The sequence below is a fragment of the Strix uralensis genome, chromosome 11, assembly GCF_047716275.1.
Source record: "Strix uralensis isolate ZFMK-TIS-50842 chromosome 11, bStrUra1, whole genome shotgun sequence".
In the NCBI taxonomy this organism is placed as follows: Eukaryota; Metazoa; Chordata; class Aves; order Strigiformes; family Strigidae; genus Strix; species Strix uralensis.
The window spans coordinates 4,395,311-4,412,241 of record NC_133982.1 but is presented as its reverse complement, the minus strand read 5'-3'; the positions used below and the strand labels follow the sequence as shown (position 1 = coordinate 4,412,241).

The following is a 16,931-nucleotide window of genomic DNA, read 5'->3' as shown; positions in this document are numbered from 1 at the left end:
GGGGGGGGGGCGTGGCCAGGGACGGGCGGGGGGCGTGACCACGACAGGGCTGGGGGCGTGGCTTACAATGGAGGCGTGGCCAGGGTCGAGCGGGGGCGTGTCCTGGGGGCGTGGCCAGAGCCGGGGTGCGCCGGGAAGGCGGAAGGGGCCGGGCCGGGCCGGGGTCGGGGCGGGCATGGCCGGGGCCGGCTGGGCCCCGCCGCGCCTGGACGAGTTCATCCTCACCGAGCGCCTCGGCGCCGGCACCTACGCCACCGTCTACAAGGCCTACAGGAAGGTAGGGCCGCGCCCGCTGCGGGTGTCCCCCTCCTGCGGCCCCCCCCCGCCCCCGTGGCACCCCCCTTTTCAGAGCCCTCCGTGTGAGGTACCATCCCTATAGCCCCTGTATGGAACCCGCTGCCCCCAGCCGGGCACCCCCTTGCCACTTTCCCTTCCCACCCGGGACCCCGCTGCCAGGCTGGGGATGGACCCCCGAGGTTGGCTGTTTGGGTGGGGGGGTACGGGGGGGCTCCAGGGTTGGCCCCCCCTTGGCAGAGGGACACGCGTGAGGTGGTGGCCATCAAGTGCGTGAACAAGAGGAGCCTCAACCGGGCGTCGGTGGAGAACCTGCTGACGGAGATCGAGATCCTGAAGACCATCCGCCACCCGCACATCGTGGAGCTCAAGGACTTCCAGGTGGGGCTGGGGGCTTCCCGAGGGGGCACTGAGCCAGCACCCATCTGGCTCGGCTCCCAGGGTCCATCCTGGCTCCCCAGGGGTGTATCCGTGGGGGCTCCGTGCCAGCAACTGGGCAAACCAGTCGAGGCGGACCCTGCGTGGGTGGGATATGCGCTGGGACCGGCCGGGGTGGCGTGACGGGGTCCTCTCGCCTCCCAGTGGGACAGCGACCACATCTACCTGATCATGGAGTTCTGTGCCGGCGGGGACCTCTCCCGCTTCATCCGGATGCGCAGGATCCTCCCCGAGAAGGTGGCACGCATCTTCCTGCAGCAGCTCGGTAAGGGCACCCTGCCCGCTGCCCGCCCCGGCTCTGTCGGGCACCCTTCCTGGGGATTTTGGGGGGGCAGAGCTGCGGTGGTGTCCCCCCTGCCACGTGCCCGTCTGCCCACCCAGCCTGCGCCCTGAAGTTCCTCCACGACCACAACATCTCCCACCTGGACCTCAAGCCTCAGAACATCCTCCTGAGCGCCCCGGAGAACCCCCAGCTGAAGCTGGCAGGTCAGGGCAGGTCCCCACAGAGGAGCTGGGTGAGGCGGGGGGGGGAGAAAATTCCTTCTCCTCGCCCCCCACAAGCTCTCCTCGCCCTCTCCCCTGCAGATTTCGGGTTTGCGCAGTACATGTCGCCGTGGGACGAGAAGCACGTTCTGCGGGGCTCCCCGCTCTACATGGCCCCCGAGATGGTGTGCCGCCAGCAGTACGACGCCCGCGTGGACCTGTGGTCGGTGGGCGTCATCCTTTACGGTGGGCTTTTGCTTTTATCTGCCCCAGGGCTTGGCTCGGGGTGGGTTTCCCCCTCTCCATCTCCCCTCGCCGCTCCCTTTCCCCCCTGCAGAAGCACTTTTTGGGAAGCCGCCCTTTGCCTCCCGCTCCTTCGCCGAGCTGGAGGAGAAGATCCGCAGCAACCGGGCTGTCGAGGTAACGTGGGATGGGACGGAGCTGGGTGGGTTCCCGCGGCCCATCCCGGTGCCAGGGCGATGGCAGGGCTGGGGGTCTCAGCCCCCTTCCCTCCCCAGCTGCCCAGCCGGCCCCCGCTCTCCCCGGAGTGCCGGGATCTCTTAGGACAGCTCTTGGAGAGGGACCCCGTGAAACGCATCTCCTTCGAGTGCTTCTTTGCCCACCCCTTCGTGGATATGGAGCACGTCCCCGGCCCCGAGAGCCTCTGCAAGGCGGTGAGCGGGGTGCTGGGGTGCTGGTCCTTGGGGACACAGCGGGGCCGAGCCCTGAGCACCCCCCTTGTCACCCCCAGACTGACTTGGTGGTGGAGGCGGTGAAGAAAGATCAGGAGGGGGACGCCTCCGCCGCTCTCTCCCTCTACTGCAAAGCCCTGGAGTATTTTGTACCGGCTCTGCACTGTGAGTCCTCCTGGGGGGTCTGTGGGGGTCCTGGGCGGTGCTGGGTGCATTTTGGGGGGAGGGGGCAGGCAGCACCCCTGGGGAGGCCCAGTTTGCAGCCCACCCACCCCAGTGTTCAATCACTCTTCCCCCTCCCTAGATGAAAGCGATGCTCGCCGGAAAGAAGCCATCCGAACCAAGGTGAGCCAGAAATCCCTGGGGAGGTGGGGGACAGCATCCCCCTGCTCAGCAAGATGTCCCCCCTCGTCCTCTGTCCCCTGTGGTGGGGGTCCCCTCACCCCCCGCACTGTGGGCAGGTGGGGCAGTACATCTCCCGAGCAGAGGAGCTGAAGGTATTGGTCACCTCCAGCAGCAAGAACCTCCTGCAGCAAGGGAACCCGGCCAGAGAGCTCCTTAAAGGTAGCACTTTTTGGGGACACACCCCCCCCCCACTGTCAGAACAGGAAGGGGGCACCTGGTGGGGTTTTGGGGTGAAGGGTACCCCACCTCCCCATGGTGCTTCCCATTGCAGAGATGGCCAAGGACAAGCCTCGGCTCTGCGCTGCGCTGGAAATGGCTTCTGCTGCCATCGCTAAGGTGAGCCGTGGATTTGGGGGTCCCTTCTCCCCTCGAGTGGAAGGGGAAGGAGCAAACCCGGGTGGGGAGGGAGCCGGTGTATCTCCCAGCTGCAGCCCGGTCCTGGGGTCTCTTGCAGGAGGAGGAAGGCAAAGATGATGGTGACACCCTGGAGCTCTACCAGCAGAGTCTGGGGGAGCTGCTGCTCCTCCTGGCCGGTGAGTTGTAGCCGCGGTGGGTGCTGTGGGGCAGGGACGGATCCTGCGCCCGTGGCTGAGCTGAGGGCACATCCCTCTTCCCTCTGCAGCGGAGCCTGCAGGGAGGCGACGGGAGCTGCTCCACGCGGAGGTGAGTGCCAGCCGTGGGACGGCGGCGTGTCCCCCTTGGTGTGGCTTTGAAAGGACTTTCCTCTCTCTCCACCAGATCCAGACCCTGATGGCCCGAGCCGAGTACCTCAAAGATCAGATGAAGGTATGGCTGCTGGGGGGGGGGGTGGCTCTGGAGCATGCCAGGGAGGGGGTCTGCGGGATGGAAAATGATCCTCTCCCCTGGCAGATGCGGGAGGCGCAGTCCATGGGCAAGGAGGCGCTGGCGGAGCCCGTCCGGAGCAGTGAGTCCCCATCTCTGTCCCCTCTTGTCCCATCAGACAGGGTTTGGTGAAACGGGCCTGGGGAAGCGTCCCCCCGCGTGGCTGCCGTCCTGCGGTGGGGAGCGTCCCTACAGCTGCAGCAGCCACGGGGATGTTCCTGCCCGTGGGTAATCCTCACCCCACACACCCTCGGCATGGGGTCATCTGCACCCGGGTGCCCACCCTGGCTGGGTGATGAGGGTGTGTGCAGCCGAGTGAGTGTCCTCTGTCCCCCCCGGCACAGGCTGTACCTTGCAGTGAGGCCCCGGAGCCGGCTGGCGGGATGCTGCTCACCGCCCTGGCACGGCCGTGCAGAGAGATGCCGTCGGCGGGGTGGAGGAAAGACGAGGCTTTTGTCCCCACTGCATCGGGGTAACGGCCTCGGGGGCTCACCCTTGGGCTCCCACGCCTGGAGAGTCCCACGGGAGGGTCCGCAGGACCATCTGCCCCTCTCCCCGGGCTCTGGCATCCACTCATTTCCCGACAGGCAGAGTCCCCTCCCAGCCCTGCCTCGACCGTCTGCTGCTGCAGCCTTGCCTGACGCGGCGGACAGGTTATTCCACTCTAATTCCCTCTGCTGCCTGTGACGGGCTGGGTATTTTTGTCCTGTCACCGGGCTCTGGCAGAATATGCCCCCTGCCAGTCGCACACGTCTCTTGCCTTTTTGCCTGGATGTTTCTTCCACCTCCCAAATTCTTCTGGGGCAGCCCTGAGCATATGCACAGCCCAGACCCACAAAACCCGGCCGGTAGCTCCAGGCTGTTGGTGGTGGCAGCGGGCAGGAGGGGGTCGGGGATGCTGCCTGTGCCTGCCCTCCGCTGTGCCTTTCTCACCCAGCAACTACCTCTCTGCGCCCACGGCCGCTCGTCCAGCCTCGAGCACCCAATTGCACTGTCCCAGCCCAGCCAGCACCCTGCTGGAGCGTCAGGGTCGAGGCTTTTGCTTCCTAAACCTAAACACTGGAGTCTGGCAGGTACTGACTGTGTGTGTCATTTGTGTCATGAGGTGTTAGTAGTGCTCAGCGGGGACTAACGGATTGTGCATGCTCCTCCGCGGGTCGAGTAAAACAGATGAGCAGAAATCAATCACCTTCAGGGACAGAGTCGCACGGCTGCAAACAGCGATACCTCCCCGAAGGCAGAGCCTCGGCCTCCTGCCTGCTCTGCTCCTCAGGGCTCTGACAACCTGAATATCCAAATTATATTCCCAGGAACTGCCCCCAGCCCTCCAGAAGTCACTTATCTGGGGCGGTGAGGTCTGTCTGTCCTGCAAAGCAAGGGACTTGTCTCAAAATCTACTGTATTTTAAGGGAATGTAATTTATTGTCTTTAATAAACACTTACTTTGGTTTCTCCAACTCCTCCAGTCTTGGGTTTGTGCTTTAAGACCCAAGAGGGATCTCCAGCCAAGCCTAGGACCAAGAGCCAGCCTGGGGTGCCTGGAGCCATCGCGAAGGGCTGGGGACCCCTCGTCCCTGTCCCCCTGCCCAAGACCGGAGCCGGGGAGTCCCCTCCTCCCCTCTGCCAGCACTGGCTGGGAGCGCCCTACCTCCCCGTCCTCCCTGGGGACATGAGGCAGCCAAAGCAAGGTTTGACCTTGTTTTCGCTTCAGATCTCTTTTTTTTTTGTGTGTGCATGTAAAACATCAAGCAGAACAACATGAAAGATTACGTAAAATCACATTTTCTTCAATAGATTTTTATGGTGGGTGAGGAACGGCTGGGCTAGGCAGGGGGTGTAGGGGAAAGGCAGAGGGGTTGGAGTGAATGATGGGGTGATTTCTGGGGGGCCCTAGGGATGGTCTGAGCCGTGGCCCCAGCAAAGCTCCTCCTGAGACTGCCTTCCCCCCAGATGCTGCCCCGTAACGTGGTTTCTCCCCCCGCCACTGCAGCCCCAGCCTTTAGTCCTTTGCCAGCTGCTCCATTCCCAAGCTGTTGGAGAGCTTCCCGGGCAGATGTGGCAAGGCATTTTTATGTCTTTTTTTTTTTATTATTATTATTATTCTTCTGAGCAGAGATTATATCCTGAGGCTTTAAAGAGCTTTCAAAGCCCCTGCCCTCCCCCGGCCCGTGGCTAGCGCAGAGCCGCCGGGCATGGCTGAACCGGCTGGCTGCGGCAGCCGGCGCGGATAATCGCATCTGTCTTTACGCTCTGTCGAAGACGCGGCCGAATCTGGGACCTTTTGAAGCGGGGAGAAGCTCCGGCCACTCCCCTGGGGGTGATGGAGCTCGAGGTGCCCCAGCTTTGTGGCGGGGTGGATGGGAGACTTTTCTGCATCAGGGCTCACCCAAATGTCACTGCGCAGGCTGGAGGGCGGGAGGCACGAAGCGAGCAGTCCCCAGCCCGGCAGCGTGGGGCCACCTCCGGCGGTGGCCTCTGTCACTTGGGCACGGCTTCGGCCGCAGCGGGGAGGAGCGAGCGCTGCCATGCTCCGTCCGCCTTCTCCCATCCGTGTCATGGCAAAGCCCGGTGGGGACACATGCCAAAGCGGTCCTGCCTCCCTGCAAAGGGCTTTTCCAGCCCGGCATCGCTCATGGGGCAGCTTTTGGGTCTGGCTTGTCACCTGGCGAGGGACACAGGGACAGCAGATGGGTTTATCACCCTCCTTGTACCACCCCGTGGGTTACTCGGTGGTGTGAGTTCACTTAATGGGCTTTAAAGAAAGAGGGTTGGGGGAAGCTGGGTCAGCGTGTGGAGCCAATCCCGGGCTCTCCCCCGTGCTCTTTAATCCGGATTAATCCCACTATCTGGCCCAGCAGCACAGCGATGCTGCCATGGGATGGATGGGGCCATCCCTTCCTGCAGCAGCTTGCAAGGAGATTTAATTGCCTGCAAAAAGAAAAACAAAGCATTCAGCGGAGATCCCCCATCCTTTGATGCCGGTTCATTTGTTTCGGTGCTTTAACGACTGCTCATTTAATGCTTTCTCCACTGGGGAAACCACTCACGTCATCCCGCGCTCGCCAGCAGACAGGAGGCCTGATCCTGCAGCCGTACGCTGGGGGGTTGCTCCACGCCGGTGCAGGAGGGCAGGAGCTCTGCCCACCCACGGGGTATTTATGGATAAATTCTGCTGCTGGCAGAGATCCTCCAGCAGCCAGCAAGGGCTTGCTTGGACAAATCCACCCCAAACCTGGCCCCATAGGTGAGGGCATTATATAGGCGTTTATAGTGTAGATGAGAAAAAATAGATTTTCTTCTTTAATCTGCACTAAATCTTAGCTTTAAGGTTTTCTAGCCCGTGTGTTGATGCCCGGAGCAGTCGTATGGTGTGCAGGCAGCCGGGGTGCTCGGCTGCAGGGATGCCCGGGGAACTGGCAGTGGGGACTGCTGGCAAACGGGCTGCATGCCTCGATGGGCAGGGGACAGGCAGGAGGAGGGCTGCCTGCCCCTGCTCCCCCCACCCCAAACTCTCCTCCCTGGTACGGGCACCAGGCCAGCGACGGGAGCAGGGCTGCGGGCTCGGAGCATCCTCGGAGCTCACGACGCTTTTCCGGGAACGTTTTGCTGAGGTTTAACACATCGCGGAGCCAAGCGGGGAGAGCGCGTGCTGCTTGCTTTTCACATGCCTGGGGGTCATGGTGCCTCCTAAAATAAACCCGCCGAGCTTCACGCGGCCTTTGCGTGGCGGCACGTGGGCCGGGAGCGAGCACGGAGCACAGCCGAAGGTCCGCGGCTGGGGGAGCGGGGAAGGGGGGCAAAATAAAAGGTGGGGAAGAGGGTCCAGGCTGTGTCCTGGTGAGGTTACACTGGTTATGGGTGGGGATGAACCAAAGGGCTGCATCCCCCAGCCCCATCTCCCTCCCTCTGCTGCAGTCGGGGTCCCGCTCACCCGCAGGGTGTTTTATTGATCAGGCCTTGCCATCAGCCAGGGATTTAAAAGCCAAGGCAGGCTGGAGGGCTTGGCTTGGTCAGCGCCTGCTCTCTGCTGTCCCTTTCCTGGTGGGGGATTAGATGAGCTTGGGCTGAGCCTCGTCAGGTATGATCTCCTTTCAGAGCTAAAGCTGCTTCTGCCAATCTTCCCTCTTCTTTCTCCTTTCTTGCCAGCCTCCAGTGCCGTGGGGGGCTGGGGCAGGGCTCTGCCCGGGGCAGATCTCCCTGGAGCTGCTGGTGGGTCCCTGCAGGGCTGGAGAGCAGCCTGGTCGCTGGGGCTGGAGGGTTGTGGTGATGTGTGTCCCCATGGGATGACGTGATGTGTGTCCCCGTGGGCAGAGCATCACACCTGAGCTGCGGCCAGGAGCCTGAGCTGCCTCTGGCTGTCTGTCCTGCAGCCAGAGCGGTGGCTGATTTCCTCTGAGAGGTGAGACAACCTCTGACTTTGGAGGGTAGTGGGAGTTTCTCAGGACTACCTGGCCCCAGCATGGTATTACTGGGGGGCTGGGGGCAGGAAGCAATCTCCTGGCTGTACCAGGGAGCTTTGCTCAGCCCAGCAGCCTCAGGCATGGCCTGGTCCAGCATCCTTGCTGTAATAATAATAATAATAATAATAATAATAATAATAATAATAATAATAATAATAGCTTCCTAGCACCTTCCCCTGCTTTTTCCCGGATGACCCACCTACCCTGCAAATGCAAATAGCAGTTAATCTGCTCCACTGGGATCTGGAGCAGTAAATTCCCAGCCTGTGCCAAGTTTTTCCAGGAAGCCTCGCTGCAGGAGCCCATCACCCACGGGGATGTCGGCAGGCCAGAGCTGCTCCGGCTTGAAGTCACACCTGTACTTATCACGGTCTCATCCCCACAGAGACATGTCCTTGCTCAGAGCAGTGCCGTGGACACCCTGCAGTGCCCATGAGACTGAGGCGGGGAGCTGGTGAGTGCTCTGAGGCTTTTTACTAAAATAGCCAAAAATCTGTGAAATCTGGGGGTTTTGTTTGCTTTTAAAGCTGGCTGCCGACAAAGAGCCGCTCATAGCATCCCTTCGGTTCGAAACATGGCAAAACACCCGACCACAACCAGGCATGATGTGTTCTTCCGGATGATGCTGCAAGAGATTCCTCCCTTGAGCTCCTGTCACTGCTCCCCCCTGCCCTGTAGAGGGGATGCACTTGATCTCTCTACACCCCTCATACCTTGGGGCACCCCAAAACCTTTATCAGGAAAGTACTGCTCGAGGAGAGAAATAGATGCATAGACATCTCCTGGTATTTATTCCACCGGTTAAACAGTACCATGGCACGGGGACAGCATAGGAGGTGGAAAGACACTCAACTGAGCACAGCACACAACTACAGCACGGCAGAAAAGGAGGAGATTTTCCCTTGTCACTTTGTTCTTCTCCTGGAAGGAACAAGGACACGAGTGGATCCCACCCCGGGAGAGGGAGGGTGTGACACTGCCACTCTGGGGAGGGGCTGTTGTGGGTTCAGATGAGCACCGAGGCGGGGGTTTATTCCTCGCTGGCATTAATTCAGGTTTTCTCTCTCTGGTCCTCAAAACCCCCTTCCTGCTGGAATAAATGGGATCCTTCCCAGCTGGCTCCTTTGGGGGGGTCCTCAAGGAAAAAGCAGTTGGTATTTCTTGCATGGACGAGATGTCATTTCTTGTGTGACGGGTATGGGATGCAGGCTGGGGCGGGGGGGTATTTCACATTGTGCCTCATCCTTGCAAAGCAAATTGGAGCCTCCCTGTCATTTCTAGGAGGCTCGGTTGAAGTGTGTAGGCAGAGACACGGCGTATGGCCACAGCTCTGCTGGAGAGCCTTTGCCTTCCCGTGCTGATGTGGTTCAGTAACACTCCGAGGTCACTCGGGGCTTTCCTTCCCTACAACCCTCCCAGCTCTCGCTAAAGACACTCACTGCCACGGGCACAGGAGGAGGCGTTGGGGTACGGGGGGGACATGCTGGCTCTTTGCTCTAACCTCAGACCAGAGAACAAAACAAAAACCACACATCAGGGACATTTGGGTCAGGGACTTGAGGCTTCACACGGCTCAGAAGGAGGACCCGACTCACACAAGGCAAGGGTGACAACATCAGTGGGGTCCCCGCTGCAGGCAACAGCCACTGCCAGACCCTTCGCTGCATCCCCTCCCTTCTCCCCCACCGTCACGTTGACGGGGAGGGGGCATTCAGCCACGTCACATCACGGCGCATTTCTCAGCCGATTGCTTCAGGTCCTCTAGTGTGGCCGAAGCTTTGTCTTTCAAGGAGTCAAGGTCCAGGTTCTGGATGTTGCTGAGCTGGCCGATAACCGAGTTCTTCTCTTCCTCCTCCTCGTTGTCCTGCTCGATCATCTTGGCCAGCTCTTTGGGCAGCTCCACGTCCCCTCCCACCAGCTGGATCTGGTTGTCATCCGTTTCGTTCTGAAATGGGCCAGGAGAAAGTCAGGCGGGGGATGTTGCGGGTGGGAAGAGGGTCTTCTGGAGGCACTAAAGGCATGTGCAAGGTTCACAGCAGTGTCTGTGTGGGCTTTGGGCTGTCTTCCCATTTTAAGGTCCACGTGGGTTGGTCCCTGGGGCTCACAGCCATGCTCGTGCTGCGGGTCGGACACTGACCCAGAGGGGACACGGCTCAGCAGAGCCTGGGCACACCCCAACAGACACAGCGAGAGCAGAGACGGAACCCCGAGTGTGCTAGCATCAGTATAAATTGCTTTCAGCTCGCATTAGAGTGGTTGGGGAGGTTTAGGCACCCAATTAAGGTATACGTATGCTTAATGACTGCGCCCACCGGAGATCGGGGTCAGCTCTGCGCTGGAGAGCCACAGGGAGACTGCAGGAGGCAGCCGGCTGCCAAGCAGGATCAGTGATGAGCAGAAGGAACTTGTCGAAAGATTAGAAGGGACATCTCAAGCATGAAAGCAGCAAAAGGATCGGGGGGCCAGATCTGAACAAATCCCCATTTCCCCTGGAGAAAAAAAAAAAATCTCCATCTCTTCTTTTTTTTTTTTTGCCTTTTCTCGCTTTTGGCAGGAGAAAAATTAATTCTCCAGCTGTTTATTTCCTGGCAATAAAAGGGTTGTGAGAAGCAGTGGGGTGTGCATCCAGGCTGGCTGAACAATATCAAACAATCTGAACAATATCACTTGGCTTAGCTGACCTTCCTGAACTAATATTAGCCCAGCTCCAATTTAGAGTATTCACCACTGAGAGACTCTTGCTGAATAAAGGGTGGGCTGGGGAGAGAAGAGCTTGTGGCAATTCCAAGAATGGCTGAATTATCCCCTGATTAAATTGTTTCTAGTGAATAATTCATCAGGCGGAAATTCCAAAATAGGAGTTTAGGTAGGAAATGTCTGCCAAATAATCTGGGGAAAGGAGCTGGCTAATCCAGCTGGGAAGGTGTAACTCGGGCTCCGCTCCCAGCTACGGCGCTGAGAGTCCGGGGCGAAGGCGGCTTTCCCTCATCCAGCTGGATTTAGGGGGCAAAAGAGAGGAAGAGTGGGATCAAGCAAGGCAGAGGGGGGGTGTGATAAGTGTCGGGGGTCCCACCGTTTGGGGCTGGTGGCTTGTGGTGCTCAGGGGTGATGGGAAGGGGCCAAGATTTGGGTGGAAGGATGCTTTTTAGGGCAACTGATTTGCACATGGGCTTTGTAGCCCTAAACCCTGCCCAGGCAAGAGGGTCCGGTGCCCCTTCCCCTCCCTGCAGAGCAGCGGTGTTGTCTGTCCCCCCGTGACTCCATCACCAAGCCCCCCCTGAGGGCTGTGCTGGCGCTTGGCTCCCTGTGTGCCCCCCCCCCTGCCCGACACGGCCGTACCTTGGGGAGCCTGTACTTGTCTCGGAAGTGGGACCTGAACGTGGCCCTCTCCGCCTTGCGCTGGGCAAACTGGGCGTCTCTCTCCATCCTGTGAACCACGTAGGGCAGTTACCGGCAGCTGCGGCCCCCAGTCCCCGCGTTTGAGCACCTCTCCCCCCACCCCCCCAACCCGGGTACCCCCCATCTCCTCTGCAAAGTCCCAGTTCCCCAGATTTTCCTCCCCCTGCCCAGCGCAGCCTGAAAGAAGAAAACAATCCCATCTCCCAGGCGAGGAAGCGGATTAAGGGATTAGGGGGTTCATTAAACTCCCTCGCGGCCCTGCGGCCCCCAGCGCTGCCTCCCCCCAGCCTCCCATGGGTGGGACGGGGGGCTGCAGAGGGAGCACCCCGTTCCCCACCGGGATCCCCCAGTACCCGGTGCCGGTTTCACTTACTTCTCCTCCACCAGCTGCCGCTGATATTCCTCGTACTCCTCGCGGGTCATGCCCTGCGCCTCGGCCGGGGACTTCTCGCTCTCGCTCTTCTCCTCGCCGCCCAGACCACCCGTCAGGTTCTTCAGCTGCCCCCCCACCATGCTCTTCACCATGAACGCCATGGCCGCGGTCCCGGGGGGCCGGGGGAGCCCGGGGGCGGGGGGACCGGGGTGCTGGGAGAACCGGGGCTAACGGGGAGATGGAGTTCTGGGGTACCGAGGAGCGGGGGAGATGGGGGTGCTGAGTTATGGGGGAGCCCGCGGGACCGGGCTAGGAGTGAGCCGGAGTACTGGGTGCCGGGAGTGGGGAGGTCCCGGGAACCGGGGTGCTGCGGGTGCGAACTCCCGGGGCGCCGGAGCACCGGGTTGTCGAGGAGCCGGGGTCAGCAGAGCCGAGGTCGCGGGCTGCCGGGGGTGTCCGGGCTGCCGGGGTGCCGTGGCACCGAGCTCGCGGGCTGCCCGAGCACCGGGTTATGGAGGAGCCGGGATGCAGCGGAGCCGAGTTCCCGGGGGTGTCCGGGCTGCCGGGGCTCAGCGGGGCCGCGCCGCCTCGCCGCCCATGGCGGGGCCGGGCTGGCCGCGGAGCGGAGCGGAGGGGAGCGGAGCTGCAGCACCGGGACACGGACAGCTCCGGTGTGTGCGCGGCGGCGGCGGCACCGCCTCCCGCCCGGCCCCGCCGCCGCCTCCCGCCCGGCCCCGGTCCCCGCCCGGCCGAGAGGCGGAGCCGCCGCCCCCCCACCCCCCACCCCCAACCCCACGCCGGGACCACGGAGAGTCCCGCGACCCCCGGGGGGAAACTTCAGCGGGGACGGAGCCCCCGGAGCCGCCAGCCCCGCAAGCAGCGGCTCCCGGCGCAGCCCGCACGACCGGCCCCGCGGAGTGTGGGGGGGGTGAGGGCACGGTGGGGGCCGCCGTGAGCCCTGCCCGACCCCCCCCGGACACCGTGCCCCCGTCTCCTGCTGTTGGGGACGGCTGGCGATGATAGAACAGCCTGGCTGGTTTATCCCATCGAGGGGCTGCGCTGGAGCAAACCCCCAGCAACAGCTTTTTTCCTCACTCTATTCCCCATCCTTTGGGTCTGGCTGGAAGAAAAACCGGATTTCGCACTCTGCAAAAGCCATATGGACCATACACCAGTGCAACTGTTGTTTGCTGGTAGATCTAAGGGTTGGCGTGCCCAGAAGCTTGTTCCTCTCTTTCCTAGTGGTATTAATGATATTAATTGATATAAAAGCTGCACAAACACTGCCTCGCTGATGTACCAGAGCCAGCCCTGGGACCCACGTGTTCATCGGTCACCTAAATCAGGAGGCTGAGGACAGAGCAGACATTGATTTCGCTGCATAATCCCCTCGGCCCCTCCAGCTCTCCTGCCTCCCCACTCCCACTCCCACTCCTGCTATTTCCTTTGGCTGCAGCCGTATCGCAGGCCTTGGGGAGCGAGCAATTAATGGCATCAGAAACGTACCTCCCTTCCAGATGGCCAGCCTGGCTTTAACACACATTTCTCCCTTTTTTCTTCTCCACTCACAGAAAATGAGTGCGGATCCAAACCCCAATCCCGGCTTGCGGGAAATCATTTCATTTCCGAAATTTAAAGACAATCTCTGCAGATTAAAATGATGGAACAGGCATCAGGCAATAAAGTGAAAAAGGGAGGGGGAGCTGGCTCATCTTCTCTCTTCCCCCCTTGCCCAAGGTTGCACCAGGCAAAAATTTGTCTTAAAAGGAAAACTTAAAAAAAAATAATGCATTTTCTTGGATAATAATCCGGTCAGCAGTTAGGCAGCGGGTGCTGCTCTTAGGGACTGGAGGCCACTTTTGGAAGTGACAAAAGGGGATTTGCCCCAGTGAAGGCTCTCTGGGGCCATGGCTAAATCCTGGAAAAGACCCCTGAATGATGCCAGCAGTTCCCCTGAGTTCATCCGAACGTGCAAATCGTCTTTCTACACAGCCATTGGGCTGAGGGAGACCCATCCGAGGCACCACTGGGCACAACTCCAGTGTCACCCACATCACCTCCCCCCGACTCAGATGGCCATGTGGCTGCTGCTCGCCCTGAGTCAACACGGAGCTGTCTGCTCATGAGTCCTGCCAACTGTTTGAAGCAATGATTTTCACTTTTCACACCGATCTGCAGACCCCCTAAGAATTTTCCCACTGACAGCCCATGGAAAACACGTTTTAATCCACAGTGAGCTTTCACAACCTGCTTAGAAATAGGCTGAGAACCCCCAGCAGACGTCCCATTGCCAACAGTGTGATCAAGTTCTGGCTGTCAGTTAGACAAGGACTGGATGAAAAGAGGGACAGAGAGAAGGAAAAACATCCCTGCTTGTGTCCCAGAGCCGCTTTGCCCTTGGATGCCGGGCAGGTTTGAGCCTTGGGTCAGTTCAGAGCAGACGTGGCTGGTCCTAGGAGCTTTGCTCAGGCCGGATTTCTATCTAAACATTCACTAACAGTAAGAGACTTGAAGTCAGGACCGATTTTTTCCAGCTGGGTTAGATGGGTCAGCTACCATGTAGCCTCCCTGTCTGAGAAACTAAGAGGAAACAGCTCCTGATGCGCAGAAATGCTTGGCCAAAGCAGCTGGGTGAAAATTAGCACACGATTACCGGCAGCAGCTGGGACCCAGTCACTCGTGGCAGGGATGTTCACCATGGACGTGCCCCATGGAGGGGGACCATGAGGTTGACCTTTGCAGCCTCTTGCAGCTCAGGGTGGTTGGGGAACTGGTTTTATAGGGATGGAGCTAAAGGCAAAGGAGGTCTCCAGCAAGGTCTTGCAGCTGCTGGCACCTCTCCCATCCTCTTAGCTCTTTGGCCCCCTCTCTTTCCAGAAAGGCCAGTGTCCCATCTGGAGATAGAGGAGAGATGGAAATCAGAGGGTGCAGAGGGCTGGTGATCGAGCCCATGGCGATGCTTCAAGGTGGTTGATTTCCCATTTGCTTTTCTTCGGGCAGCTGAACTGTTCCTTATCCCTGAAATATATTCAAGTAAGAATGACTCATCCTTCCTCCCAGGACTCTAACCTGCAGTAATGAGATGTAAATCCTTGCTTGACCTATTATATTAGCTTATGCTATATCACACATCTCCGTGGATTAGTCGGAAGGGAGATGAAACGTCCCCCAGTAGCAGCCAGCCTCAGACAAGCCAGTGGAAGTTAAGAGGATCCTCTCTCAGCATTGACACCTGATTTGAATAGGATGCAAGTAGTTCAGTTTCCTCTGCCCTGGTGAGAAGGATCATTTCAGCTCTTCTTTCCAGGTAATGGGAGAACTGGCTTCAAAGCCACACCTGGAAGCCCTTCCCTCAACCAGAGGGATGCTCCAGAGACCCCCAAAAGGGACCAGAAATGGTCAGGATTTCCTGGAGTGTCTGGTTCTTAGAGTTGTCCTGTAGATTGTGCGTGGGAGGGGAAGGGTCTGTGACCTTGAGTTGCAATGCAGTAGCCATAAGGACGTCAAAGAGCGTGACCTGATCCTTGTCAGCCTGAAATCCAGGGGAACACAAAGGTTTAAACCTTTGAAGGCCCTGAGTAGGTGAGTTAATCCTGGAAAGACGTGTGTGTGTGCTGGAGACGTGACAAGGGAGGAAATGAGAGGCGTTGCTAAACAAAGCAGGCAGCGTCTCTGCTGGGATAAGTCAGGCTTACACTTGGCAGTTGATTGTCACTTCTTGTGATGGGGACAGACACTGCAAACACAGGGACCTCCGCGCTCAGCCCTGACGCAGAGGAGCAGAGTCAACTTTGCTAGTCCCACCTGTGGATGGGGATGTCCCAACTGGATGGGGACAGGGGTACCCTGCTGTGCCCATCGCTGCCACCCAGCCGGGGCAGCCACCTGATCCAGACATGGGGACAAGGCTCAGTGACATCCGCCCCGTGACGGTGGCTTCTGGAATGGACCCAGACGCTGAGCAGAGCTACAGCCAGCGGTGGGGTGGCTCTTGCCTTGGGGACAGTGGGGGACACCTGCCCCCTTTCTTTGAGGTCTCTGACAACAAAAAAGCAATAGAGCAGCCACTGATTAAACCTCAATACTAATTAATCTCTGCTGAAGTATCTTTTTTTCCATAGAGCAGCCGATGAAAGTATGTTGTGTATCCTCCCCAGCACAATCAGCTTCTCTATGTAAACTACTTAGCTGTAAGAAGGTAACTACGACTCCGTGACAGCTACTAAGAAGTTAAGAAAATGCTGAGGCGCTGAAGCACTGGGATCTGGGGTGGGGGCAGAATGCAGAGGGACCTCGGGGGAACAGCCTGGCCAGGGTCCTGACGCTGTTACGGACCACTGCAGGCTTCAGCTGTCAAAAGTTCAGGAGAAAAATATCCCGAGGTCTTGAGCATAACATCCCTTCAAAGGGCAGTGGGTTCTCTTCTGCCCAGCACTCACTGGGGTAAAAGTGCCACCGTGCCATTAACACAGGGAATAAAGAAAGTTTAGGGTAAGGCTGTTGTAAATTATCAAATAAAATTGCTTCCTTTCATGTTACTTGAATGTAATTAAATAAAGCTAAATGTGTCTGGAGTTTGTCTTGGCCAAGGAAGATGAAATGCAACGCAGCAGCCAGCTCTGTATGGAAATGAAATCAAAGCTCCCTTTTCATGACCCAGGGAGGCCATTTCAATGTAAAGCCTTCCTACTCCTATAGAACCAAGCCGTTACGTTCTGAAAATCTGTCATCATCACCTAAGGATGAAGAAATCCCAAAGGGGGTGTGTGTGTTATTACCGTTCTTATTTGATATTAAGCCTTAATTATACTCAGAGAGCGCTCTATATCGCATAGGCCGTATGTCACGTGTTGAGTCATGTAATGAGTTTTTATTATTTTGAAAATCTTGTGTTTCATGGCATCCCGAGCTCTCGTGCATCCATGCGCCTGCAGAGCAGTCCTCAGCGGGGATGTCACTGCCTCTGCTTGTGGCAGCGCAGGCTGAGCGTGAGAGGGGGCATGAAGGAAGAAGTTGCAAAGTCCTTTACAAGGTCGTGCCCGTCTCTCCTCTTTCCCAGTATTAACTAAAAAGTTTTATAATGCTAGTATTATTTTGATAGTGAATACCCTATATGGTTCTGTGTGATATATTTCCCTTAAATCTCTGTTGTGGGTACGCACACGTATATACACACATGTACGTGCACTACAAGTTATTCTGTTCAGATCCCCGCAAACCGAAGAGCATCAAAGCCCTCGCTGCCCAGGGAGGTTTAGTGCCAGCCCACGGAAAGGATCAGGCCCTCCCCATTTGTTTCTAGGCAGGAGGAGATGTGACAGCCAGGTGCCCTGACAAACCCAGCACCTCTGGCTGGCCGTCCCCCTCTTCGCCCTGGGGTGACCTGGCAGAGCGTCGCCTGGGAGACTCCGGGTGGAACCTGGGAAGGGAAACCAGGAGGGGGATGCTGCTGACATGTCCCCTCAATTCCCTCTGGACCCCCTCGTCTTATCACGGTGACTGGCTGAGCACGGAGCTGCCCAGATTCATAATTTCTGAGCAGAG

At 58.6% G+C, this 16,931-nt stretch overlaps 2 protein-coding genes across 4 annotated transcripts; one reads left to right on the top strand and one right to left on the bottom strand.

Annotated features, from left to right (window-relative positions):
- The first annotated feature begins 156 nt into the window (after positions 1-156).
- On the top strand, positions 157-3,786 carry ULK3 (unc-51 like kinase 3). Of its 3 annotated transcripts, XM_074880611.1 has the most exons (16): positions 157-277; positions 535-675; positions 877-997; positions 1,114-1,218; positions 1,318-1,461; positions 1,553-1,635; positions 1,734-1,889; positions 1,967-2,072; positions 2,212-2,252; positions 2,369-2,471; positions 2,584-2,648; positions 2,767-2,845; positions 2,935-2,975; positions 3,051-3,098; positions 3,183-3,237; positions 3,500-3,786. In XM_074880611.1, exons 1-16 carry the CDS (start codon positions 176-178, stop codon positions 3,514-3,516), a joined length of 1,407 nt encoding a protein of 468 aa, XP_074736712.1. In that variant the 5' UTR covers positions 157-175; the 3' UTR covers positions 3,517-3,786. The 3 variants fall into 3 exon arrangements, with proteins under 3 accessions (XP_074736712.1, XP_074736711.1, XP_074736713.1); XM_074880610.1 differs by having other exon boundaries at positions 2,935-3,098; XM_074880612.1 differs by lacking the exon at positions 1,114-1,218 and having other exon boundaries at positions 2,935-3,098.
- Positions 3,787-8,383: 4,597 nt separating this feature from the next.
- CPLX3 (complexin 3) lies at positions 8,384-12,091 on the bottom strand. Its single transcript, XM_074880702.1, has 3 exons — positions 11,388-12,091; positions 10,955-11,042; positions 8,384-9,560 (listed from the first exon to the last, which is right to left on the bottom strand). Exons 1-3 carry the CDS (start codon positions 11,546-11,548, stop codon positions 9,336-9,338), a joined length of 474 nt encoding a protein of 157 aa, XP_074736803.1. The 5' UTR covers positions 11,549-12,091; the 3' UTR covers positions 8,384-9,335.
- Between the last annotated feature and the right edge of the window lie 4,840 nt (positions 12,092-16,931).

What these genes read in the sequence shown, in the direction of transcription:
- ULK3 (XM_074880610.1), top strand. Translation starts at nt 176, where the DNA reads ATGGCCGGGGCCGGCTGGGCCCCGCCGCGCCTGGACGAGTTCATCCTC. An exon ending in CCCCCAGCTGAAGCTGGCAG is followed by an intron (nt 1,219 to 1,317) that starts GTCAGGGCAGGT and finishes TCTCCCCTGCAG; the next exon opens with ATTTCGGGTTTGCGCAGTAC. An exon ending in AAGAAGCCATCCGAACCAAG is followed by an intron (nt 2,253 to 2,368) that starts GTGAGCCAGAAA and finishes CACTGTGGGCAG; the next exon opens with GTGGGGCAGTACATCTCCCG.
- CPLX3 (XM_074880702.1), bottom strand. Translation starts at nt 11,548, where the DNA reads ATGGCGTTCATGGTGAAGAGCATGGTGGGGGGGCAGCTGAAGAACCTG. An exon ending in CGGCAGCTGGTGGAGGAGAA is followed by an intron (nt 11,043 to 11,387) that starts GTAAGTGAAACC and finishes CGTGGTTCACAG; the next exon opens with GATGGAGAGAGACGCCCAGT. An exon ending in ACAAGTACAGGCTCCCCAAG is followed by an intron (nt 9,561 to 10,954) that starts GTACGGCCGTGT and finishes GGCCCATTTCAG; the next exon opens with AACGAAACGGATGACAACCA.